General features: G+C 35.4%; 1 protein-coding gene across 2 annotated transcripts in view; it reads left to right on the top strand.

The window, feature by feature from the left end:
* LOC125661044 (rhophilin-1-like) overlaps positions 1 to 26585 on the top strand; it is a 28011-nt gene extending 1426 nt beyond the window's left edge. The window contains exons 2-15 of one of the 2 annotated variants that reach the window (XM_048892917.2): positions 4273 to 4388; positions 6084 to 6212; positions 11892 to 11967; positions 14736 to 14813; positions 15573 to 15697; positions 17019 to 17127; positions 17410 to 17559; positions 17707 to 17802; positions 18384 to 18540; positions 19116 to 19235; positions 19542 to 19662; positions 19804 to 19954; positions 22895 to 23044; positions 23195 to 26585. In XM_048892917.2, the coding sequence (XP_048748874.2) occupies positions 4273 to 4388; positions 6084 to 6212; positions 11892 to 11967; positions 14736 to 14813; positions 15573 to 15697; positions 17019 to 17127; positions 17410 to 17559; positions 17707 to 17802; positions 18384 to 18540; positions 19116 to 19235; positions 19542 to 19662; positions 19804 to 19954; positions 22895 to 23044; positions 23195 to 23554 (1938 nt within the window). In that variant the 3' untranslated portion in view covers positions 23555 to 26585. The remainder of the gene's footprint in view (positions 1 to 4272; positions 4389 to 6083; positions 6213 to 11891; positions 11968 to 14735; positions 14814 to 15572; positions 15698 to 17018; positions 17128 to 17409; positions 17560 to 17706; positions 17803 to 18383; positions 18541 to 19115; positions 19236 to 19541; positions 19663 to 19803; positions 19955 to 22894; positions 23045 to 23194) is intronic. The other variant, XM_056152755.1, reaches the window with a different exon arrangement.
* The last annotated feature ends 984 nt before the right edge of the window (positions 26586 to 27569 follow it).

The raw sequence follows: 27569 nt of genomic DNA, 5'->3' as shown, positions 1-27569 counted from the left end.
AAAGTTGTTAACAGCAAAATGGATAAAAACACAAAATAATTCAGGAAAAATCAGCTTTAAATCTTACCAGCAAATAATCACTTAATTTATTGGTACACTGTACTGATATTTTTTTAATCAATAATGTATCAAAGCTTGGATGGAATCTGCAGAGTATTGATACCAAATAGAATTATACCAATCGATGTGTTTTTTAGTGATTTAATTAGCATTCTGTGATTATATCTTCAGAATTAAACAGTTTCAGATGTGCATTTAACTCTAGTCAGCTTTTCATTCCTTTTTAATGTACCTGAAGTAGACATTAACATTGTAGTGAATAAAGGTAAATTGTTAAAGGTAGATTATTTGACTGAATGTGGTATTTAATTGTTACAGCATATCTAAATTAAAATATTTGTTGTGTTATGCAACAATAAATACACTTACATACAGATTATGTTAATATGATAAATCCAAAGTCTAGGTACTCACGCAGCATCAGACCTGTGTAAATCTGTAGAAGTGAAACATGACAATTTTATCTATTTTATGTGCATTTTATCATGATTTTGTGTTTTGTGTAAGGAGAGAACTTTCTGTTGGAGGTTTGTCATTAAGATGATCAGTCACAGCAGGTAATCAACAAGTCCAATGTATAAAGTTTCTCTTTTTTTTTTTTGAACCCCATCATTAAAATGAAATCTACACAAAGAATATTGAACAATTGAGATGCACAGAATGGCAATGCTGAATATGACAATGCTACAATATGTCAATGCTGAATATGTCAGAAAGAACAACTGCATGTACAGGAAATTTTTGCCCTTCATTATTTTAATGCATATGTATGCAATGAAAAATGATTTCATATTGTATCATTGTAAATTTCTTAAAACTGTTTCAGGGATTTTTTAGGGTCTGTAGAGGGCCAAAATAAGGCCCCATTCCCAATACTAAAAAGCAGATATTTTCCCAATTTTTGCTTTGAAATTCCAAAACAATGAAAACAAATCAAGCAGGGTTAACTAGCCTTATTGTTCATCTTCACGGGCCCACAGATTACAATTTTTCCTTCAAAAGTGTTAAGTACACCTATTTTTTTGGCCTCTGCTTATTTGAATGAGGTAAGCTCTGACTAAATTGAAAATTAGAAGGAGTCCAATCTTTAATGCACTCTGGATTGGTTTTCTCCTTCTTTGTATGAAAGATTTTTCCCAATGTGAAGCAAATGTTGCAATATTTTTCCCATTTGGAAATGCCCAGGCCCTTGAAATCATGACCTTAAAAAAACCTGTATTTACTACTTTAAGTTTATAAAAGTAAATTTTAGATTCGCCCAGTTCTGAATTCGTCTGTTCACGATGAAGATAAAGTGAATGAAAATACCGGTATAAAGAAGGCGGCAGAAATTTCTCGATATCCTGACCTGTGTGTATAGTATTCTTTCGGGTATCAGTGAAATATTGACAACATTCATGTTTACAATTGTTTGAAAATGAAACATCAATAAAACTGTACACCTGCATGATTTAGGTTGTTTATTTGGGAACAAAACATCATCTTTGAGTGAATTATTTCAGCCATGGATTTTAGAAATTTAAGGCTTTGTTAAAGAAATAGTAACTTAAACATGTGTTTCCAATACCATAAATGGTTGCAAACTGTCTTCGGTCATATTTCACATTGCAAACTGTCTACGGTCATATTTCACATTGCAAACTGTCTACGGTCATATTTCACATTATTCCCACGTGATTTGTTTATAATGCTCATATTTACATGCAATCCAAGAATGCATCTTTTTTTTTTCATTGGATTTTTTTTCTAGCAGTCTCTCTCTCTCTCTCTCTCTCTCTCTCTCTCTCTCTCTCTCTCTCTCTCTCTCTCTGGCCAAATTATTAAGAGAACTATTTAAATTGCTATAAACATTGCATATGACCTTCATATACATACATAGACTTTTTGTTGTGGGAATTAGGCTTTGGAAGCAAAGGAAAAGGGGTGGGGGGAATTCAGGTAAATAAGAATGGGGGATCACCTACATGGTTACTGCCCAAGGGTAGAAGCCCCTGGGTCTTAATATATACCGGTATAATTATCTTTGAATGTGTTATAATTTCAGAAATCTTTTCATCTTATGGAAACCATGCATGGCTTTGTGTTGTACTACACAGCACTTTAGAAGATTTATGTCTGATAACACTTCAATGTTCTCAGTTTTTATCAGTTTGATAATATTACATGCAATACATAACATACAATCGAAAGCACAGAAACCTCAGTTCCCCCTTTATCATGGATTCTAATGCATTTGAAATTATCAAAAGTAAATGAATTTGGGAATAGAATAGCGAGTCTTAAATCGACATAATAGGATGCAGTCTGTGTGTTATTCACAATGTTAGTCGCCTATCACCTTACCGATTTGAAGGGTACTGTGTTTTTAAAATAGAGGGGACCTACAGTTATTGTTGTTTTATCTGTATCCCTGTAATCCATGAAGAATTCACAGGCCTTGTTTTACATGGATACAAACAGCTGACACGGAATCCGTAAAACCTTGTTAGATACCTGAAAATCTAGAGAATTTCTTCATACAGGTTTTAGTGTATGGACCGTAGACATGAATGGAAAGGTAGAGGTTTTTTGCTTTTATATTAATTTTTTGTTGTTGAGGAATTGAATGCTACTTATTATCCAGTTTCTTTTCAAAAGTTTCATATTTCGAAATTACTAGATTGAATGTGAAGATAAATAGAACTTCAAATTACTGGAATTTTAAAGATTCTATTGATAAATGTCATGTAGATTTTCTGAAAAGTAATGTCTGTTATAGTGACATTAATAAGAATTCATAGCTTTGAAAGTTTTTATTTACGGAAGCCTATTTAAAGTCTTTCAAACCACCACGGGTAGAATTAAAGTGTTTGTAAGTGCTGGGAATTCCAGTGAAGAAAAATCCCTGTATTAAACAGCAAAAAACTTCCTGGTGTAGCATTTTCAGAATCATTTCAATGGGGACAAAAAGAAAGCACTAGGTGACTTTTAATGTTCATAAAGTTCTTCATTGTAACTGATCTTGGTATACAATGTCATTAGGAAGACATTGTGGACGAAATCCTGTGAATAAATCCCCTCTCCCCACCTCCACGGACCATGTACTTTTTAAATTTTTATCATACAAAGGCACGTCTTTCTCTAAAATCCTATTCCCTCTCAGTTGTGTGCTTTGATTATGGCGTTGTTTGTTAGTATAGTCTAAATGCTCCTGTATTTTGTTTCAAAGTCAGGAAGCCGTATTTGTCAGACAGATAATGAGATATATTCACATATAATGGCTTAAATACCCCCAAAGAACTTGGACTAATTCCTCCCAGGAATGTGTCACTAGTGATAATGATTATCCAGCTTGACGGGTTAAATATTCACTCACCTTTTGTGTGAATGGTTATAGAGATAGGGCTAAAAACTTAACTCGATAATTCCGTTTGGTTTTGATTGAGACAAATATCTTAGAAGATGCCACATATTGTCTTTATATAGTTACACTCAATTAATATAACAGCATAATTTTATCAATTTAAAAATGGACCAAATCACAGACAAGCATGCAGTTGTAAGTGTTTCATGATAATATTGTACCCGTATTTTATGAATTTTTAAGTTCATTTGAAAGATCACTCTTTATTGACCCCTCTCATGCAGTTAAAAATAGTGCTGATATGATGGACAATATTTTACATGTAAATGGCCATTTGATAAAATCACCATTAATTCCGTCCATCTATTGACCACAGTGTGGGATGTTTTATTACAGTCAAATCACAAGGTACCAGTGGATCAGTAATTAAACAGACTATTATCTATGACTCCACATTCATGCTTGTTTTCTTTTCTGTGGCCTGGTTTTGCAATTTAGATTTTTTTTTTCCCTGTGAACTGTAATTTGGCAACATAAATGTAAACAACTAGTTTTTCTTCTAAAGCCAAAGAGTCAGAATACATCAGCACCAGCTCGATAGAATTAAAGAAATAATTTCAATATGCCTGGCACTAACGCATCTCTGTCAGTTTGAAGATATGTTAATTGCTACAATCTTTCAAGAGTTTAGTTAGATTAAAAAACAAGGTTTCTTTGGGCGGTAATCTGGATACATTTCACAGCCAGATCTCCTTGTACAAACAGAGATTTCAAATCTTCAATCCATTATTCTTAGATTTGATACACAAGAGGTTGTTTCGGTTAATGTCAGCGTAATTATTGGGTACACATTGTTTATGATTTTGCAGGGTTCTGAACCACTCATATCCACAGCTAGGGGCAAGCTTCAGACCCGCAGGTCCAAGGTCAACGATCAAATAAACAGAGAACTACGAATGCGAAATGGAGCTGAAAATTTATTTAGGTATCTAAACGTTTACTTAAATATGCATTAAATTTTCCAACATTTGCTGCACTCTGATTACAAATTGCTATGTAATTGTACTCTGATTACAGATTGCTATGTAATTGTACTCTGATTACAGATTGTTATGTAATTGTACTCTGATTACAGATTGCTATGTAATTGTACTGTGATTACAGATTGCTATGTAATTGTACTCTGATTACAGATTGCTATGTAATTGTACTCTGATTACAGATTGCTATGTAATTGTACTCTGATTACAGATTGCTATGTAATTGTACTGTGATTACAGATTGCTATGTAATTCTACTGTGATTACAGATTGCTATGTAATTCTACTGTGATTACAGATTGCTATGTAATTGTACTGTGATTACAGATTGCTATGTCATTATACATGTATTATAAAGCAGGGAGCAGTGTTCTCATGGAGGAAGTATCATTGTATGTATGTCTTTGAGAAAATCGATAAAGAAACTTGAGATGTTTTGAAATTGAGACCCTACATTTGTAGAGAACTGATGTTTGTAAAAGAAAAGCATCCTCTTCATGGGTTGTTTAAATATTTGTTATACTTGAGAAGACTCTCCTGGCTTTTATAATCATGTTTTTACAGTGAAGTAACTTGACAAATGATAAGTACTGTTGGTCAGAATGCACTGAAGTGTCTCAGCAGGTCCGTGATATAGGATTCTGTCAGATTTGATAGAATGCTTTACACATAAATACTGGGATTGCTCAATTGTCAGATCGATGAAAAAGAAACCTAGAAATTGTTGGAAGGTATCCATATATGGCATTTTTAACATTAAAATTCGAAGTGTGGCCCGTCCACGTCCTGGCACACAGTGATCTAGAAGAAAGCAATTTGCATGATTGAATTTGTGTAGTGGGAATATTAATGTATGCGGAAACAGGTAGTCCAGAGTCGGTGCATTTGCAAAATGCATCTTGGCATTCTCTCTAATAGAAAAAGAATGCTAAGGTAATTTAAAATGCAAAACAAGAAATGCAAAATTTATACCCATTATCATGGAAGTCAGAATTAAAAACTACAAGGTTTTGCATGCATGGTAATCAAATAGAGACCATCATGTAGACAAGTGTTTTAGATTCAAGGTCATTGTAATTGATTCAAGGCCAGTGTAATTGATTCAAGGTCATTGTAATTGAGTCAAGGTCAGTGTAATTGATTCAAGGTCAGTTGTAATTGATTCAAGGTCAGTTTGATTGATTCAAGGTCAGTGTGAATGATTCAAGGTCAGTGTAATTGATTTAAGGTCAGTGTGATTGATTCAAGGTCAGTGTAATTGATTCAAGGTCAGGGATACACAAAACATTGAGAGATAAATGATCTGTATTATAAGATTTTTTCAAAATGTAAATCATTGATAAATGCATGTATTTGAAATGTACATTTATTAAGGTCATGAAAATTCATCGGGAAAGTTTTTTGTTGTTGAGTTTTTAGAATTCATTATGTTATTGAATTTCAATAGAAATATCAATATCAGGCTTTGATAGACTACAGAACAAGGAGAAAATTCCTCGGAGATACAAATTTTAGCAATAACAAAACCTATGCAAAACAAGTTTACAAATGTCTATAACATTGAATTTCGAGCATCCAATGTCTTTAAGCAACTTTAATTTGGTGTAACTTATAAACACAGTGATTTTATACCATTCCAGAGCAACGGGCAACAAGAGATTGAAGGAACTGGTTGCAGTAGAGCTCTCATTCTTCAACTCCAACATTCAGCTCTTAAAGGAAGAACTGTCAGATCTGAATAGTGAAGTTCTAGTATATCAGCATGACAAGTAAGTGTTTAGTCTTTAAGTGTGCCAGCATTACAAAAATCATTAGTGTTTACATGTGCCAGCATTACAATAAGCATTAGTGTTTACGTGTGTTAGCATTACAATAAGCATTAGTGTTTGAGTGTGCCAGCATTACAAGAAAGCATTAGTGTTTAAGTGTGGCAGCATTACAAACAGCATTAGTGTTTATGTGTGCCAGAATTAGAAGTAAGCATTAGTGTTTAAGTGTGGCAGCATTACAAAAAGCATTAGTGTTTACGTGTGTTAGCATTACATAAAACATTAGTGTTTACGTGTGGCAGCATTAGAAGTAAGCATTAGTGTTTAAGTGTGGCAGCATTACAAAAAGCATTAGTGTTTACGTGTGCCTGCACTAGAAGTAAGCATTAGTATTTAAGTGTGCCTGCATTACAATAAGCATTAGTGTTTAAGTGTGCCTGCATTACATTAAGCATTAGTATTTACGTGTGTTAGCATTACATAAAACATTAGTGTTTACGTGTGGCAGCATTAGAAGTAAGCATTAGTGTTTAAGTGTGGCAGCATTACAAAAAGCATTAGTGTTTAAGTGTGCCTAAATTAGAAGTAAGCATTAGTGTTTGAGTGTGTTAGCATTACAATAAGCATTAGTGTTTGAGTGTACCAGCATTACAAGAAAACATTAGTGTTTGGGTGTATCAGCATTACATTAAGCATGAGTGTTTACGTGTGCCAGCATTAGAAGCAAGCATTAGTATATAAGTGTGCCAGCATTACAAAAAGCGTTAGTGTTTGAGTGTGCCAGCATTACAAGAAAGCATTAGTGTTTACGTGTGCCAGCATTAGAAGCAAGCATTAGTATTTAAGTGTGCCGGCATTACACTAAGCATTAGTGTTTGAGTGTGCCAGCATTATAATAAGCATTAGTGTTTGAGTGTGCGAGCATTTCAGTAAGTGAGAGCATGATCTGTGTATGATAAATTTTTAAATTGAGGCAGACTACTGACAAATAAGTTGATATTACAGGGGTTTCAACAGTCTATTTTAGAGTCAGCATTTCACAAATTCTTTTGCTGTTATGATGATCTAATTTGCAAAAACAAGTTACCACTGGGTGAAATGCTCTCTGACGTGTTTCATACCGATTGTTAAGCCATTCTTTACATACTAATTTTGACTACGGATTGCTCTGTATACCTAATCAAGATAAAGGGATCACAGCGGATGCCATTGTGACCAGTCAACAGGGGATGCTTACTCTTCCTAAATATCTGATACCACGTCTGTTATGTCCAGGGGTCTGTGTCTGCTCTTCTCTTAATTTTGTATTCTTTATAGGAGTTATGAGATTGATGACTGTTTGTATTGTGTTAGGAGATGGTGTGGTTGTGTTGTACATTGTGTTAGGAGGTGATGTGGTGTTGTTGCACATTGTGTTAGGAGGTGATGTGGTTGTGTTGCACATTGTGTTAGGAGGTGATGTGGTGTTGTTGCACATTGTGTTAGGAGGTGATGTGGTTGTGTTGTTCATTGTGTTAGGAGGTGATGTGGTTGTGTTGTTCATTGTGTTAGGAGGTGATGTGGTTGTGTTGCACATTGTGTGAGGAGGTGATCGGGTTGTGTTGTACATTGTGTGAGGAGGTGATCGGGTTGTGTTGTACATTGTGTTAGGAGATGGTGTGGTTGTGTTGTTCATTGTGTGAGGAGGTGATCGGGTTGTGTTGTTCATTGTGTGAGGAGATGGTATGACAATATATTCTAGATTTACTTTTTTTGTGGTGATACACCAGACACCACAATGAATGTGGTCTGAGTAAGTAGGTGTCAGAGGTATTTCTTGAAAAATGTTATCACATAGCATCTCATTATCAGCAAGAAACAGCAGGGGAAAAGTTCACCTACCAAACTCTCGGACAGGTGTCATTAAATTCTCCTCCCCTCTCATTCATTGCAGCAAAATAATCTAGCTTCCCCTCTCAGTTACACAGCACAACATTGCATCAAAATAATCAAGTTTTCTCTCTCTGTCGCACAGTCCAACATATGTCAAGATCTACCACAAGGAAGGGCTTCACCCTGTTCTGGAGAGATTTATGAATAAAGTAGTCAGCTCTAATGCTGTGTATTTACTTGTATCATTTCATTTGCCAATTCTTTTTCTCATGTTTGATCCATATTTTTTGTTATCAGATAAACATTTTGTATTTGATTATTTTTTTAAGAGATAAAAAGTGTGAATAGATAAAGCTTTGTGGGGCAATATTTTAACTTTAAAACCTGCAATACACTTAGTTTGAATTCTGGAGATTTAAAACTTCAATGAAAATAAAAACCTTAAGTTTGTCAAGTTCTGTGATTTATGAAGTCTTTCTGTGTATAAACACTTACAGATCTCCACACTGTGTTGGCATGCAATACATTGTTGGTTGATTTTTCAATAACCGGCCCCTCTTGGGAGATGTACGTGCAGTCTCTGAAGGCTTTTTAATAACTCAAGTTGACTGGATTCACAGGGAGCATGTTTATAAATACGTGTGATAATTTGATTAAGTAGTACAGCATAACAATTTTCAGAGATATGCAACTATGCACTTCTTTTGACACATGCCTCAGATATTGTGATGGAAATGTATTTATCATGTATTTGGCACATGAAGTTAATAAATGTATGACCCAGCTTACATTTTAGTCATTTTTATAGTTGTTTATTTACATGCTTAGTGGAAGATGATGAGGTATGTCGACATAACTGTGACATTTTCTGGTGTCGAACCCCTAGAGATCAAAACGCAACAGCAAGGTATTCGTTTGGCCCTGTCCCAGAAATCATACACAGGGCATAAATTATACGATTTACAGCTCAGCTGTTGTCTACAGGACCCAGTAAATACTCTTCAAGATGTAGAGGACATCCAGTTGAGATACACAAGATGACTAGAGATAGGAACTTCTGTATGTGGATTACTGCAAGATCAACACACTATAACTTTACTTGCTGTCTTTTAATGCATTTCAACTCTCTAATTAGTCCAAAAGATAGGGTCTTTTTTATATTTTTGCAGTTGGCTGCTGATCTGTAGATCGCAGGTTCGAGTCCAGCGGGAGTATTTTTAATTTAAAAAATCCCAATTAATTAATTTCAATTTGATTTGTGTGCATCTGTAGATTGTCCATTTTGTGACAGTTTATTAAAACTTTGTGTCTGCATTATGGAATCTTTCAAAGAGAATCTTTAAGTAAACTCCTATTATTATTTGGGCCCCATAGTCCATTCAGAATGAACCAGTGCAGAGAGACGTGTCTGTGATCATGCTTGCATGAGTTGAACCACCAACAATGTAGTACAAGACCGCTGATCCGCAACTCTTCATAGACCTGTGACCGCTGATCCGCAACTCTTCATAGACCTGTGACCGCTGATCCGCAACTCTTCATAGACCTGTGACCGCTGATCCGCAACTCTTCATAGACCTGTGACCGCTGATCCGCAACTCTTCATAGACCTGTGTCATTGAAGGGGGTTGGGCTCAGAAGTTCGTGATTTTATGTTGACCATCGGTAGACAGATAATTTCATGGTGTGAACTTTTCCAGGGTCACTTAACCTGTTGATGAGTAGAGGCCTGGTGTCCGTCTCATTGTGGATTAGATGGTGGCAATTCATCACTGTGTCATCGGCTTCACATGTTGACACACAGTATAATGCAGCGTTATTTCTTTCTCAGTTCTGGTCGTAAATTGGCAGGAATTATCATGGAATTAATACATTTCACATAAAGTTGATTATTATAGCTGTAAGTCATCTCTGTCATCGGTCATTTGTCAGAAATGACCATTGATTATCGTGAAGAAAGAAGTTCAGTTTCATTTGAACAGCATGTTAGCTAAGTTAATTTCTGTTAAATCTGATGAATAGATCTATATGTCAAAAAATTGGTCATCACTAAAATACAATTTTCCTGGGTTGTTTAGAGTTTTCTTTTTTGTTGGGGTGTAATTTCTTAAATATGATTTCTGTACATTAAAACATCTGTTTGTGTTGTGTATTTCTCTGTATAAATCAAATCATATGAAATTTCTCTGTATAAATCATATCATTATATGAAATTTCACTGTATAAATTATATAAGATATTATATAAATTTGGTCATCACTAAAACGCGATTTTCTTGGGTTGTCGAGATTTTTCATTTTTGTTGGGAAGTAATTTCTTTGATATGATTTCTCGCATGTACATTGAAACATCTATCAATTGTGTATTTCGCTGTGGTTTGAAATTTGTGAAATAGGGGTATATACACACCAAATAAAAAAAATTGAGGCTCTCATGAAATCTAACGCTTTCGCAGTAGCAGGATACACATAGCTAATGCATACATTAGCCATGATAAGGGTTTATGAAAGTTTAATTAATTAAAAAATAGTTTTTTTTAAACTTATGAAATTGCTAGGTAATTTGAATATTAAATGACCCTTAAATATGTGTGATTTTCCGTTAGATAAATGTATGTACTCTCCAATTTTTATATGAATATAATTATAAGAAGGAATTTTAGTTACATACATAATTATATACAGTGTATATTAGAAACAATTTTTTACTGTAAAAACTTTTGTGTACTACCATCAAACAAAATACATTCAGCTGGGAAAAAAATGTTTGAAATTATGCCAACAGGTGAAATGGAAGACTTTTATGGTGGAAAATGTAATAAATGCCTTGACAAATTATGTATAAGTTAACAGGATTTTAAGAACCAAAGCGAAGCTATAGATATGTTGATTGCTCAGCTCTGAATATCTTCAAAATCGGCGATTTAAAAGGGATTCACTTAACATACATTGTATTTCTCATGAAGAAGTAATTTAACCTCGGGGGAATAAATAGTTCAGTGTATATTAAGTTGAGGATCGTCCTAGGACAGTGTTATAATTAATGGTCACACTGATAGGATTTTTTATGTCAGTGTACATGACCTATTTTTCAAAAATAAAAATTTATTTGTGTACTGGTTAGAATGACTTTTGTCTGAAAGAATACTTGATGTCTAGCCGTTTTAATGAATTGAGTGTGATATCATAATGATTATTCTATTTCCTGTAAGAATTATTGCTGTCCTAATCATAAAATAGGTGTAAATTTGCCCGATGAAGCATGACGGTTGTTAGTATATACTACAGTCATTTTGCATTCACCTGTAGGGTGTGAATGAGGGAGGTGTCGTTATTTCATAGTTTGATAAAGTTTTAAAGGAGCAAAATATCTGTGGCATTTGTCAAGTGCCTCAGAATTGCCGGTGATGTAATATGCAATTGATTTGATATGACTAACAACTTTAGATATTTGTAAACGAAGTAATCACAGATAGTTGTGATTTTTAGAAGGAGGAAAAAATGTGTGTATGTGTGTGTGAGAGAGAGAGAGAGAGAGAAAGAGAAAGAGAGAGAGAGCACTGGATTCCAACAACACCCAATACCTAAAAGTGTCGGATTCATTATGTGGATTCAAGGTCAAATACAAAATATAAAGTTCTAAAATAACCAATGACACAAATGATTACATTTACAATTTAATCATTTGTGTCATTGGTCAATTTAGTGCACATATATTTAGATAGATAGATGGAGAGATATTTAGATAGATAGATAGATAGATAGATAGAGTTAATATAAAATAACTTGATGACTTCCTTATTTGTAGCTGCACACATAGTGTTCCCATGATTCCCCTGGGTCTGAAGGAGACGACGGAGTGCGACTTAGCTGTACCCATTAAGGTCAGTACACATTGTCCGTTTTATACAAGCTCCTGACATTTCATCCACATTGCATACTGCATTAATGTTTGAAGTCAGTAATGATAGGCATAAATATATTGTGTATAATGAAAAAAAAATCGAATGATAAAAACAAAGTATTGTGAATAATCTGTATCGCTGACATTAAAGATAAGTTTATTCACATAGGTATTGCATGCTATGGATATAATAATTGCCTTTATTAGGGCCCCATACAAAATGCGAGAGCCCTATAGTAATCACATTGTCTGTCTGTCTGTCAACATGATTTGTTGTGATGCGATAACTCAAATAGTTTCTACCGTACACTTTTCAAACTGATCACAGAAATACTCTACAATAAGAGGAAGACACCTATGAATTCTGGGGTCACATTACCTTGTCTGTATGTATGTCTGTATGTTGTCTGTACGTTGTCTGTATGTTGTCTGTACGTTGTCTGTATGTTGTCTGTATGTCTGTACGTATGTATGTCAACATCTTTGTTGTGATTTTGTATTTATTGATCATTGTCAAAGGGAGATAATTCAGTTTAAATTTTAGAAGTAGCTGTCATAATGATATTGATGTAAATAATTTATATGATAAATAATTATTACCCTACAACATCTAGTCTATATTTTTTTTTCTATTTGAATGTTATATGTTTTGTGTGACATGTATTGAAACAATGCATGTCATTCCTAGTCAACAATCCTGTGGGGATCCGGATTAAAATAAATTGGGCAGTCCTTTGAATGAGACTGCAAAAAGCAGGTGTGGCATAATAAATACCCCTCCCTGCTCAAAGGCCGTAAGCACCAAGCATAGGTCTATTTTTGCAGCCCTTCACCGGCAGTGGTGACATCTCCATGTAGGGAAAAATTCTCGAGTGGGATGTTAAACAATATTCAATCAATCAATCCTAGTCAACAAACTCAAGATTAGGTTCGGTGTATGAAGTTAAATTTTTGACATCTGGTTGCAAATTGGAGGTATGTTCAAAGGTAATTTATGCATTGAATTATGTATTCTTTGCACATATTACTGTATTTACACCTTGCTGAACTGTTCCATCTTATAAACAAAGTCATAAAATAGATTTCAAATGAGTGTGCCCTATTCATTAATGTTACTGAACTTTTGTCAGTGAAAATTCCAAAATGGCATCCTCGTTGACGAAAAATCCGCTATGTTTTACGGAATGATTTTGATATTTCATATGGAATTTTGTAGTGCACACATGGTATGTCTCTGCTAGGAATAAGGGAAACTGCCCTACCCATGTAGACAAATGCTGTAGATTTATATACCGATCTTCTAAAAAAAAATTGTTGAGCATTTTTGTTAAATGTTTTTTAAAAATGTTTCGTGTGACATGTATTGAATTCATTCAATGAAAAAAAGGCATGTCATTCCTAGTCAACAAACTCTCAATCAAAAAGGCATGTCATTCCTAGTCAACAAACTCTCAATCAAAAAGGCATGTCATTCCTAGTCAACAAACTCTCAATCAAAAAGGCATGTCATTCCTAGTCAACAAACTCTCAATCAAAAAGGCATGTCATTCCTAGTTAACAAACTCTCAATCAAAAAGGCTTGTCATTCCTAGTCAACAAACTCTCAATCAAAAAGGCATGTCATTCCTAGTCAACAAACTCTCAATCAAAAAGGCATGTCATTCCTAGTCAACAAACTCTCAATCAAAAAGGCATGTCATTCCTAGTCAACAAACTCTCAATCAAAAAGGCATGTCATTCCTAGTCAACAAATTCTCAATCAAAAAGGCTTGTCATTCCTAGTCAACAAATTCTCAATCAAAAAGGCATGTCATTCCTAGTCAACAAACTCTCAATCAAAAAGGCATGTCATTCCTAGTCAACAAACTCTCAATCAAAAAGGCATGTCATTCCTAGTCAACAAACTCTCAATCAAAAAGGCTTGTCATTCCTAGTCAACAAACTCTCAATCAAAAAGGCTTGTCATTCCTAGTCAACAAACTCTCAATCAAAAAGGCTTGTCATTCCTAGTCAACAAACTCTCAATCAAAAAGGCTTGTCATTCCTAGTCAACAAACTCTCAATCAAAAAGGCATGTCATTCCTAGTCAACAAACTCTCAATCAAAAAGGCATGTCATTCCTAGTCAACAAACTCTCAATCAAAAAGGCTTGTCATTCCTAGTCAACAAACTCTCAATCAAAAAGGCTTGTCATTCCTAGTCAACAAACTCTCAATCAAAAAGGCTTGTCATTCCTAGTCAACAAACTCTCAATCAAAAAGGCTTGTCATTCCTAGTCAACAAACTCTCAATCAAAAAGGCATGTCATTCCTAGTCAACAAATTCTCAATCAAAAAGGCATGTCATTCCTAGTCAACAAACTCTCAATCAAAAGGGCATGTCATTCCTAGTCAACAAACTCTCAATCAAAAAGGCATGTCATTCCTAGTCAACAAACTCGAGATCAGGGTCGGTATAGGAGGTTAAATTTCTGACATCTGATTGCCAATCACAATTTTTCATTTCGGGTGTATCTTTCAATATTTATGATTCTAACAGAAATACCAGACTTTATAGACATTTTACTGTATCCAATACAGATGTCACTTTTCTTTTGATGACCCTCAGCAGGGGCCTTGCTGACCATGTCAGTCTTCTAGTTCTTAATATCATTCTCACTCAATTTATAATTGAACAAAGTTATCAAATTTTAAACATTCCATAAATGAACAGAGAGCAGAGTATTGATGATTACACATTTGTTTGTAGGACTTTATTCTAGAGCATTACAGCGAGGATGGGTCACAGTATGAAAAAGAAATCCGAGAGTTATGTGACCTTAGACAGGTGAGTTTGATGTGAGTTTGTTTGGTAGTGAGTGTGAGTTTGTTTGGTAGTGAGTGTGAGTTTGTTTGGTAGTGAGTGTGAGTTTGTTTGGTAGTGAGTGTGAGTTTGTTTGGTTGTGAGTTTGTTTGGTTGTGAGTGTGAGTTTGTTTGGTAACAGTGGTTATGCAGCCTAGGGAAGTTGAAGATTTGATGTGCACCTGCTGGTAGGAATGACACACTAACTGAATACAAACTGACATGTGTAAGAATGACACACCCACTGAATACAGACTGACATGTGTAAGAATGACACACCCACTGAATACAGACTGACATGGGTAAGAAGGACACACCCACTGAATACAGACTGACATGTGTAAGAAGGACACACCCACTGAATACAGACTGACATCTGTAAGAAGGACACACCCACTGAATACAGACTGACATGTGTAAGAAGGACACACCCACTGAATACAGACTGATATGTGTAAGAATGACACACCCACTGAATACAGACTGACATGTGTAAGAAGGACACACCCACTGAATACAGACTGACATGTGTAAGGTCAAATAACCTCTGTTACAAACATGCAAAACTATTCATCAAGAAATTACTAATTTACTACAAATATATAACATCTATAAATTAGTAATTTACTACAAATATATAATGTCAATATTACTACAAATATATAAGAAATTACTAATTTACTACAAATATATAACGTCTATATTTATGTGATATACAACTTCTTGTGTCCCTTATAATTTCAGGACATGAGGACTCCCCAGAGAAATGAATCGGGGGTGGATCTGCTGATAGAGTACTTCAACCAGCTACACTTCATAGAAAGGAGGTTCTTCCCCCCGGACCAAGTTCTCGGTGCTCACTTCCACTGGTGAGGATGAGTAATGGGAAAATATCAGTCTGTGTATGAACCAGTCTGTGTGTCTATTAAACCAGTCTGTGTGCATTAAACTGGTCTATGTGTCTGTTAAACCAATCTGTGTTTATTGAACCAGTCTGTGTGTGTATTAAACCAGTCTGTGTTTATTGAACCAGTCTCTGTGTGTATTAAACCAGTCCGTGTGTGTATTAAACCAGTCTGTGTTTATTGAACCAGTCTGTGTGTATTAATCTGGTCTGTTTATGTCAGTCTGTGTGTCTATTAAACCAGTTTTTAGTTCACCTGAGGGTAGGGTGGGGCCACAATAGTCATCAACGTTTTACATACAAATATATATTTGGGTTAAATCTTTATATATGGGCCAAAGTGACTCAGGTGAGCGATGTGGCCCATGGGCCTCTTGTTTTGTCTATTAAACCAGTTTGTGTTTTAATTAAACCAGTCTGTGTTTATTAAACCAGTCTATATATATGTGTTAATTTAAGTCAGTCTATATGTGTGTTAATTGATCCAGTCTATATGTGTGTTAATTGAACCAGTCTATATGTGTGTTAATTGATCCAGTCTATATGTGTGTTAATTGAACCAGTGTATGTGTGTGTTAATTGAACCAGTCTATGTATATTAATCTGGTCTGTTTGTGATAATTGAAGCAGACTGCATGTGTTTATGAAAGCATTACATGTTAGTGAATTAAACTAGTCTGTGTTATAAAATCAGAAGTAAAACTATTTTATCATCTGCATGGGTGAAATTTGCTCTTTGCAAGTGCAGCCCCAGAAACATTTTTTAAGACCCTGGTCAGTAGGGTCAGTGGAACTCGCATTTGAACAAGTTCAACAAATGTAACAAAGTGTATATATACACATTCTGTTTGAAAGGCTGTGCTAACCCATCAAGCTACGTTCAAATCAAGTTCTACTAGCACCATCTAAGGTTCGATAGCCTCACCGTCGAGCTAGTGAGTTTTTGTGACGACTGGTATTGTACACAGTTTTTGTCACTTGTGAGACCAAACGCACATAAAACAATGCATTCATTGACACTGAATTTTGTGTGGTGTCCCGTGATGTCACTTAACAAAAACAAAAACAAGGACTGTATTACAATAAAATAAAGCACCATCTGTCTCCGTAATAGAACTCGCATTGTTCAGTATTGTAAAAGAGGTCAATAAACCTGACACAAAGTCAATTTACCTAACAATTCTAAATTGTGTCAATAAGTAGATATCATGTTTACGCTGTTATTGCAGTTATAGACTGTGTGTGCATGTTGATACACTAGATATGTTTTTTGTTTTCTGTTTAAGGTACGACTCCCTGACTGGTGTACCTAACACACAGAAAACAATGGGGTTTGAAAAAGGCAGTGTTTTGTTCAATATTGGTGCTTTATACACTCAGATCGGATGTAAACAGGTAAAACGTAAAATTGGACTATTTATAAAGCTGATGTAAGATTCATGTAATATCGTGGACATAAGGGACAATGTAAAGTGGAACATCCCCGCTCCGAGGGGAAGAGGAACATAAATAATACAATGAATGATTGATATGTTAATTGAATCCTCCCTCCAACTTTGTTATAAGAGAGTAATGACTTGGGTATTGTAAACGATCAGTAGATAATCAGTATTAAATGAAGTCATCAGGAAGATGATGAAGTCTGATAGCATTGTAATGGTGATCTTTCCGCCTCAGGACAGGACCTCTCATGCTGGAGTACAGGACGCCATCAGCAACTTCCAGAAGGCGGCCGGGACTTTTCGCTACTTACATAATCACTTCACTAATGCCCCCAGCATGGACATGCAGCCCCATACCCTGACCATGCTGATTCAGCTCATGATGGTCAGTATTGTAGTCAGAAAACCCAATGCAGACATGTTGTTTTGTGAATCAGTGGTAATAATCTCGAGTCATTGTTTTGTGTTGCAGTATGATCTATACTGCCTGTGTGTATTCAGTGTATTATCAGTCTTTCTGTTCTGTTTACAGAGCCAGGCCCAGGAGTGTGTGTTTGAGTGTAAAGTGTTGAACAACAGCTGTGAGGGACTTGTGGGTAATGTCAGGGCTGCTCAGGAGGCTGTGGTGGTTAGTATCTGTAATCTCAGTAAGCCGTGTTTGAATTCAGCAAAACCAAATTCAAATTTAAAGTCATGATGCGCAAATATGTAGTGTCATAATCGAACACCCAAAAGCCCATCTTTTTTTTAATTGTAATATAGCATTACATAGTGATCAATTTGGAACTTGTGTGATAATAATTTTTTTATTTTGATGAAATTGATTTAAAAAGAGGGAAAATACACCCCATTATGGTCCTCATTATGGTTAATGACAAAAAAATATTTTCAGCCACCCAAACTCATAATCCGAATATAGTTTCGTTGTAATCAAAACAGTCATTATGCAGTCACAATTTCCCAGAATTCATTGGTGGTGGGTATCTGTAATCTTAAACAGGCACAGTTTCCCAGAATTCAGTATGGGTACTGTATACATGGCTGATACACTTAAAGGTCAAAGGTCAGATGTGTTACAGTCGGGAATTGCCGTGCTCAGAAGCATGGTGTGTCACAAACATGTGTTGTTTTTTAACCTACACTGTACCTGTATTTTACCTATCCTTTGTTGTTTTTTAACCATCTCTTGTACCTGTATTTTGCTGGCAGGTGTCTCAGATGTACGAGGACACTAAGTTACTGATGACAGCCAAACCAGTCAAGGAATACATCCCGTATTCCTGGGTCTCCATGGCGATGGTGAAATCTGAGTACTATATGGCGCTGGCTCACACTCACATGGCGATGGCCATCATAGACTCCACAGGTAAGTCGCACATTTCATGACACAGTCAGTTACGAAATAATACCAGGGTAAATTTCATTTTTTATTGAACTGCAATGCTTCATGCCTGTATATTTTATGAAGTGTATTAGCACTCCCATGAAAAGTATACGTGTGAAGCGTTGCAATTCGTATACAGTGTATATACATTTCTACTTTCATTTCTGTCAGAATTCCCAGTCGTTAAAATTTCACATGTGTATTCCTTGTGACAAAACTTTTCTTTTGGTACCAAATTTGTGACCTAGACCCTGAAGTTTGACTTACTTTTGAAGGCCATAACTTTTGATTGGTTAGGCTTTCATATTTCACAAGTGTATTCCTTGTAACAAGACACCATAATTCCTTTGCTGCCATATGGGGTGTCACAAACGTTAGGTCTTTGAATCTGTGGTTAAACTGTGGCTTCATTAAGTGTTGTGGGTATCAATTTCTCAAAATTCTTTTTTATAAAAGTTTGATTGACACGTAGTTTCATTCAAAGTTGCTCTATGCTCTACTTTTATGTGTTAAAAATTACACTGTCAATCGCTTGATTTTGAGGTTCTGTTTTTCAGAGAAGGATGAGGACCAGTCTCTGTCAGAATTCATGGAAGCTTTACAGGACACCAAAGAAGTGGACCCAGAGAATAACAGACTGAGCGTGCCTCAGACGAAGGAAGAGAAAATCACTCTGGGTTAGTCTTACGAACGTTTCACGGGTGTCACAGAATGACTAATGCAGAACATGATAGATTGTGACAGAGATCAGGGGGTGGGGTTGTTAGTTCTTTTTTTTAACGATTTACAAGATTTCCATATTTCCAATATTTTTATTGTGATTCCAAAATGATTATGGAAAATATGTGCCTTGGGAAGTATTTTCTTGGAGAAACATTATGTTAATTTCAAACTGTCCATGGGAGAGTTGTTTCCTGACAGAAATGATAATTTCAATCTGTCCATGAATGTGATATTTGTAATGGCTATTCATTGCTTCACAGGGAAGGCTCATCTAAAAGGTGCACTCAACTGCCACGAAGAGGCACTTAAATTACATGACCTTTGTAAACAACTGAGAAAAATTGATACCTTTCTGGAAATTCTAAAAAAGGCTCATGACAGGTAAAACATTTCATCCAGAGATTCAAGTGTTCAAGATTCGCATTAAAGTACATATACTTGTAGCTTTAGATATGTTCACCATGACTACCAGATGTCAAGCCATATACCATTTTCTTGGATTTTTTTTTTTGTTTGAAACAGGTGCTTGGAAAAGTTTTCTTCTTTAGAAGAAGAGGACAATTTTACAGAGATTATTATGTTTCCCAACATAAATCCCAAAACTTCACACAACGTCACTCCTATCGCCCCTGAGTTCAGAAACATCAGTGTGGTGGACGTCTTCAAGAGATTGGTAAAACTTTTAAAACTAATTTGTTGTGTACCTTCTCCTTTAGTGTTGTGCACCTTCTCTTTCACTGTTGTGCACCTTCTCTTTCACTGTTGTACACCTTCTCTTTCACTGTTATGCACCTTCTCTTTCACTGTTTTGCACCTTCTCTTTCACTGTTATGCACCTTCTCTTTCACTGTTCTCTTTCATTGTTGTGCACCTTTTCTTTTGCTGTTGTGCACCTTCTCTTTCACTGTTGTGCACCTTCTCTTTCACTGTTGTGCACCTTCTTCACTGTTATGCACCTTCTCTTTCACTGTTCTCTTTCATTGTTGTGCACCTTTTCTTTTGCTGTTGTGCACCTTCTCTTTCACTGTTGTGCACCTTCTCTTTCACTGTTGTGCACCTTCTCTTTCACTATTGTACACCTTCTCTTTCACTGTTGTGCACCTTCTTCACTGTTATGCACCTTCTCTTTCACTGTTTTGCACATTCTTTTTCAGTGTCGCCCACGCAATAGGATGAGATTTTTCTGATTATTATTTGTTCATGCATGTTCGTCTGTCTGACATAAACCAATTTCATTCCCATAAAGGATGCTTGTCACATGACTTTATAACTGTAAATTTTGATTGACTAAAGCAACATGGAGTTCTTCTCGAGAAATGCTGCATATTCAAATCACCAAGCTTTAGTCATAAGAATTTCAGAATGCTAATATGACCTCTCATTGGCTGAGATATTTTTAAAATACCTTATTGTTTTACACTTTTTAGCTCACCTGAGCTGAAAGCTCAAGTGAGCTTTTCTGATCGCCTGTTGTCTTGTCGTCTGTCCGTCCGTCTGTAAACTTTTTACATTTTCGACTTCTTCTCCAGTACCACTGGGCCAATTTCAACCAAACTTGGCTAAAAGCATTCTTTGGTGAAGGGGCTTTCAAGTTTGTTCATATGAAGGGCCATGTCCCTTTCAAAGGGGAGATAATCACAAAAATGCAAAAATAGGGTGATTCAAGTTTGTTCAAATCATGTCCCCCGGGTTTAGGTTGTGGCCCCCACAATAGGGAATCAAAGTTTTACATAGAAATATATAGGAAAAATCTTTTAAAATCTTCTTCTCAAGAACCATTTGGCCAAAGAAGTTGACATTTACATGAATGCTTTCTAACATGGTGCAGATTCAAGTTTGAAAAATCATGGCCTCCAAGGGTAGATTGGGGCCACAATAGGGGCTAAGGTTTTACATGCAAATATATATGGAAAGTCTTCAGATATGGGCCAAGGTGACTCAGGTGAGTGATGTGGCCCATGGGCCTCTTGTATGATTATCCCCTTGCAATTCATAGCGAGAGGGACAGGACCATTTGTGTGTTTGTGTGTGTGTAACACTGAGCTACAGACCACATTTCCTGTTTGATTGATTTGATACATCACATATATGTATAGCTTTGTTATCTAGAGAGGAAGAAGCTTATCGATTTTTTGGGGTCAAAGGTCAAGGTCACTACAATACTTCTTAGAAAAAAACTTGGACACTCTAGAGACGGTAGATCACATTTTATGAGGGGATATGCTCCGTCTTGCGGGAGCTCTTGTTATATGCCCCACCTTGTGAAAGCTTATATCCATGCCTTGTGGAAGTTCTTGTTATATTCCCGCCTTGCGGGAGCTCTTGTTATATGCCCCACCTTGTGAAAGCTTATATCCATGCCTTGTGGAAGTTCTTGTTATATTCCCGCCTTGCGGGAGCTCTTGTTATATCCCCGCCTTGCGGGAGCTCTTGTTTGAGGGGGAATAAGACGTGGTCACAATTTTTCAAAATGAAGAACACCATTGGTGACAAAAAGAATATTTTCTTGTAAAATTCATCACCTGTCTGCTGATATCAGTGGATTAAGGCATTAATCTGGCAATTTTTAAATTGTGTGTTCAAGTCCCAAAGAGCTCATTCTTTTTTCTTATTGATTTTACACTAAAAAAATTGAAAGATTTTGCTACATGAGGCTGAGTTTTTAGGTTACCTGAATCATTCAGGTGACCTATTGCTATCTGTTTTTGTCCGTCGTCGTGCGTCATGCGTTAACATTTGAACATTTTCAGCTTCTTCTCTGAAACCCCTGAACCAATTTCAACCAATTTTGGCATATAGCATCTGTGGGTGGAGGGGAACAAAAATTGTGAAATTCGTGGTCCCTGCCCCCCTGGGGCCTGAGGGGTGGGGCAAAAACCATCAAAATGAGTGTAATTTTAAAAAATCTTCTTCTTTACTCCTGGACATCAAGAAGCCAAACTGTGGGCATAATTATAATGAGCGTTGAGCCCTCTACCAAAATTGTGAAATTCATGGCCCCTGGGGCAGGGGTTCTTGTGTTAGGGTGGGGCTCTATTGGTCATATAGTGACAATGTAGAAATTCTTTGAAAATCTTCTTATATTGGTTTTATCTAAGGAGTAAATAACCCTTTTCTTTATGATGTCTCAGACCTAGGTTTTTTAAAAAGGATTATTGATTGAACATAAAAATGACACATGTACTTCATGACCACATAGCTATTCAATGTTTCTTCCATCCAAAAGTAAAATTCTTATATTTAAACACAAACCTAATTCAAACATTGGAAGGTTGTTACATGATACTCAGGTGACCTATAAGGCCCCTGGGCCTCTTGTAAATTTCTAACACCACAACTTTATTACACATCCTACAATTTTTCTATGAATGACAGTTTTAAATGATGTGTTATAGCTTATTAAGTGTATTGATGATATTATCTTGAGATGACTCGGGTAATTATTGTGATCCATGGACCTCTTATTTTGGAATTTTTGTGATATGTGTATATGTACTTCCAAGATGAAGGGTATCCTCTTTATGACATAAGAGTTCCTCTGTTAATAATGTTTAGACTTTTTAAGGTGTAAATGTTCACAAATATTTTCATGTTCTTTATGCTCAACTTTTAGGGTCCTATTACAATATTCAATGCAAAAAATGAATGGTCTGCACCAAGAACGGTAACTCTGGACCGTAATCCAGACCAAGGGTTTGGATTCAGTGTCCGTGGAGATGCCCCTGTCCGGGTCGCAGAAATGGAACCAGGCAGTGTCGCCGAGGTAACAAATTTTTACATGCTTTCTGTGTACTAACTATTCATTCTTTTATTTTAAAGCTATTCAGGCTTTAGTGAAATTGATTTTCAGAAAATGCTTTGAGATTGTGTTATCATTAGTCAGTACTATTTATTGTAATTGATGATTTATTAGGTCGGCAAGCTCAAGGTCGGGGACTTAGTAGTGGCTGTGGGAGACACCGACACAAAGTGGGCAAAACACGAGGAAGTAGTGACTCTGGTCAGACAATGTGGTAATCACTTAGTGCTCAAACTCGTCACCCCAAGTATCTCCACCGATCAGGACACTAGTCGCTCGGGCTCGTCCCCGGGAACCCCGAACACTCCCTTACGCATGCAGAGTCCCCGGGAGAGCGTATCAACTCAGAGCAATAAATCAAATCGTAGTCGACTCAGTGCACCCTGGATTTTCATGAGGAAAGGTTCCAAAGAGAAGCAGGACAAGCCTGAAAAGAGCAAAGAGATGGAGGACGGGGAGGCGTTCCTTCACTGATCAACATCCGTCCTTGATTGGTCAGTTCAAGAATTGTTTTTTCAGAGGCTCCGCCCATCAAAACTGGCAGCAGCTATCACTTTTCATACAGATGAGGAAATTGTTCCTAGAAATGTGAAGTTTTAAGCTGCTCAGACAAGTGAAAAAAATCTTGCATGTATTTCATTTCTTCAAATTTGGAAGAAATGTTGGTTGTACACACAAGAAGGAGGTGCATTTTTTTGCTCATCTTTAGCATTGTTTTGAATTGTGTTTGTTGATTTGTTCTGAGTTTAGGTGTCATCTTTATTTTGGCATCGGAAATCACTTCAGATATCATTGCACTTAATCAGTTTAACAGGAAATCATATCACATTTAGTTATTTGTTATATTTTTGTCCTTATACAGTTTACAAACTGTGCTTGCAAGTGCTTCACTTTTTTATATGCTGTGCTTCCTCCATGAGAGTCCAGTGATACGAAAATAGCCAATTGAGCAGGGATGATCAAGAACTATTTCTTTCTATATGTCAGAGGCATTTTATATATCAGCATTGACTTGTAATAAAACGGTGAGATACTCTGCATTTTTATTTTTTACCAAGTTGTAACATACATGTAATAAAAAAAACCTTTACATGACCATGAAGAGACTTGTTTAGGAGATAAAGGGAATGTAAATAGGTGAATATTTAAAAAAGGATTAAGTTTTGCTGTTGCCATGGAAATGTTGTATGTGCCAGTAGTGATTATTTATTTCTGATGTTAAAGGGACTGGTTCACATTTTTTGAAAGAAATATTTTTTTAATTTTTTATGTTAAAAATTCAAAATATAACTCATTTAATGTTGACAACCAAAATTTGGACCGTCTGAATACAAGGATAGGAGCAATATTTTAGCCTCAAATATGTGTAATGTAAACAAAGACTCGAGTCTTTTTATGTAAACAAACAAACCAGTGAAACATTAATTTTGTAATTTAAAGCACTTTTATTTTGTACAATCACAAAGTTTAACTTTTAAATGACACATTTTACCTAAAGTATACTTGAGATGTGATTTATATAATAAACTTGGATCAATATTTATTTATTTTGAAAACTTCATAAACAATAACACACCTCAATCTTTGTTTTCAAAGCAAATAATAAACTCTCTATAATGAGCTTCTGTCATGATAAATAACCTTAATTTTTTGTGAAACCTTCTAAACATATTAGACTGTAGATTTTCATCATTTAAAGTGAAAAACAAAATTTGGAGGAAAATCGTGAATCAGTCCCTTTAAAGTTAGGTTTGTCAAAATGACAGTCTGTTGTTAAGAGTTAGGTCTGCCAGAGTGACAGTCTGTTGTGCTTATTTATCATAGTTATAAGAAAGTAATGACCTCAAAGATGAAATATGTGCATTATTATGTGATATTGTGCTCTTTGTTTTGTAGATGAATGTGCATGTGGACATTTAGATAATCAGTCACACATGTGCATGTATATTTTGATAGTCTCTTTGTTCATATGCGTGTCAAAATAAGTTGTATAGCCAGAGTGATTGAGCAGAGAGACCTGTTGAAATCCATTGCCTACACAGAATAACTTTTATACAAACTTGTATTAACTGAAGTATTATATAATGATATTTAAAATAATTATATATTTATATAAACTATTTATTTGTTGAATGATAGCTTGCATATTAATCATAGTGTATGTGAGGTCTTGTAGGTTGTTTTTTTTTTTTTTTAGATGATTGATGTTCAGTTTTGAACAAGACAATCAAAATTTTCTCTACATGCAACCAACTTTTGTATTGCAAAACATTCTTTTTGTGAAACTTTATAAATTTCTTCCAGTATTACATAAAAGCACTGTGTAATTTTGATATTCTTCCATTCAATTGTGCAGTATATGATACCCACCTTTTCTTTTAATGACAGAAAATACATTATGTCAGTGTAGACATTCATACACACTCGCAGTCATACATGTTACATTTTAATGTCTGTCTCACAGGAAATTTAACAAAGCAGAGAAACATGATAAAAATTGTTTTTAGTAACAGTAAAATATTTTTAGCTCACCTGAGCCAAAGCTTAGTGAGCTTTTCTGACAAAGTTCTACCTGGCATCTGGTTGTCTGTTCACATGCAAATTCAAGTGTAAGTGTGCTCTGTAAAGTCTTGGTATAACACTTTAGGTCTCAACAAAAACCATAACAGTCCAAATTGTCAGAGGCAAATATCCTTATTCATGAAGAGGCAAATTTGTTCACCATGCTCAATTATTTCATTTAATTGTTTTGTAAGAAAATTATTGCATCACATTGTTGGATATAGTTTTACTGTATATAAGCACTAAATTACTATTACATGAATTAACACACCCCAACATAGGACTACAAGACAAATACTGTTAACACACCCCAACATAGGACTACAAGACAAATACTGTTAACACCCCAACATAAGATTATAAGACAAATATTGTGCCAAAAAACATCATTTTGTGATTTAGATACTTTATGTAGAATCACTTGTTTATAGACTGAATTTTCTTGTACATGTGTATTGAAATTTGTGAACTTGTGTATACACATATATATAAAAGATTTGTTACTTGCAATATGTACCACATTTTGTAGATATTATATATATAGAATGTGATATTCACTACAGGATTTTTTTTTTCATTGACAGATCCTTCATTTTTTTTTTTTACAAAACTGCAATATGTAAAAAAAAAAAATCAATTTGTCAGAGAAAATTTCTAAAATGGTCAATAATCATTTCGTTTATATACATGTCGTATGTAATATGTATAATATTCACTGGAATATGATGAGCGCATCTTGAATATTTCCATGATTGCAACACTATGTATGAATGAATCATTCCTGTGTGTCCGTTATCGTAAATTACATGATATCCTGTTCTGGTGCGAGTTTATTTGTTGCCGAGTGAGAGCTTTTACAATACTCAGTGTATCGGAGAAAATCAAACAAGAATTTGTTCTTTCAGACAAGTAATAAAATATTGTAATTTTACAAGCCTTCTTATTTATGTGTGGTTATTTGTTGATGTGACTAACATTTAAGGTTTTTTCCCATATTAATATATCTAATCATGGGAATATATGTATCGACATGAAAGCTAAGAATCTTGACAAGTTGATACATTATTTTATGATATGTGCTCCCCACTTTATAATGTTCAGCATTGACCAATTATCTTTGCTCTTTTGGTGGAAGGTTCTCTAAAGTTTAGCAGATTCAGTTACTGCAATGTTTACAAAAACTCGTACAACCACCATCAAATTTTGTGAACAACAATTTTTCTCATCATAAGGAAAATATTTAAATTCAACAGTGAAATAGAATACATACTCATATAAAAACCAAGCAACAAGTACATGACTTTGATGAGAAGGTAATTTGTATCTTAATTAGTGGGGAGAATTTGATGAGAAGGTAATTTGTATCTTAATTAGCGGGGAGACTGATGAGAAGGTAATTTGTATCTTAGTGGGGAGACTTTGATGAGAAGGTAATTTGTATCTTAGTGGGGAGACTTTGATGAGAAGGTAATTTGTATCTTAGTAGGGAGACTTTGATGAGAAGGTAATTTGTATCTTAGTGGGGAGACTTTGATGAGAAGGTAATTTGTATCTTAGTGGGGAGACTTTGATGAGAAGGTAATTTGTAGCTAGCTCATACTGGCTATTGACAGGGAAAATAGCTAGCTGACACCGACTATTGACAGGAAAAAATAGCTCACTGACTATTGACAGAAAAAATAGCTAGCTCACACTGGCTATTGACAGGAAAAATAGCTAGCTCACACTGGCTATTGACAGGAAAAATAGCTAGCTCACAATGGCTATTGACAGACGAGGTAAAACAAGTTTGATACACAGAAGTTGAGGGGACAGTAACTCGGCATAACCTTTGACCAGTAAGCTAAAACATACTGTATACACTGCAAATAAATTCAAGAAGTGCATCTGACCAGTCATTGGGGCCGAGTGGTGAGCGTTTGCTCCT

Source organism: Ostrea edulis, chromosome 1, assembly GCF_947568905.1.
Source record: "Ostrea edulis chromosome 1, xbOstEdul1.1, whole genome shotgun sequence".
Lineage (NCBI taxonomy): Eukaryota > Metazoa > Mollusca > Bivalvia > Ostreida > Ostreidae > Ostrea > Ostrea edulis.
The sequence above is the reverse complement of the archived record's forward strand: the minus strand, read 5'-3'. Positions and strand labels throughout refer to the sequence as shown.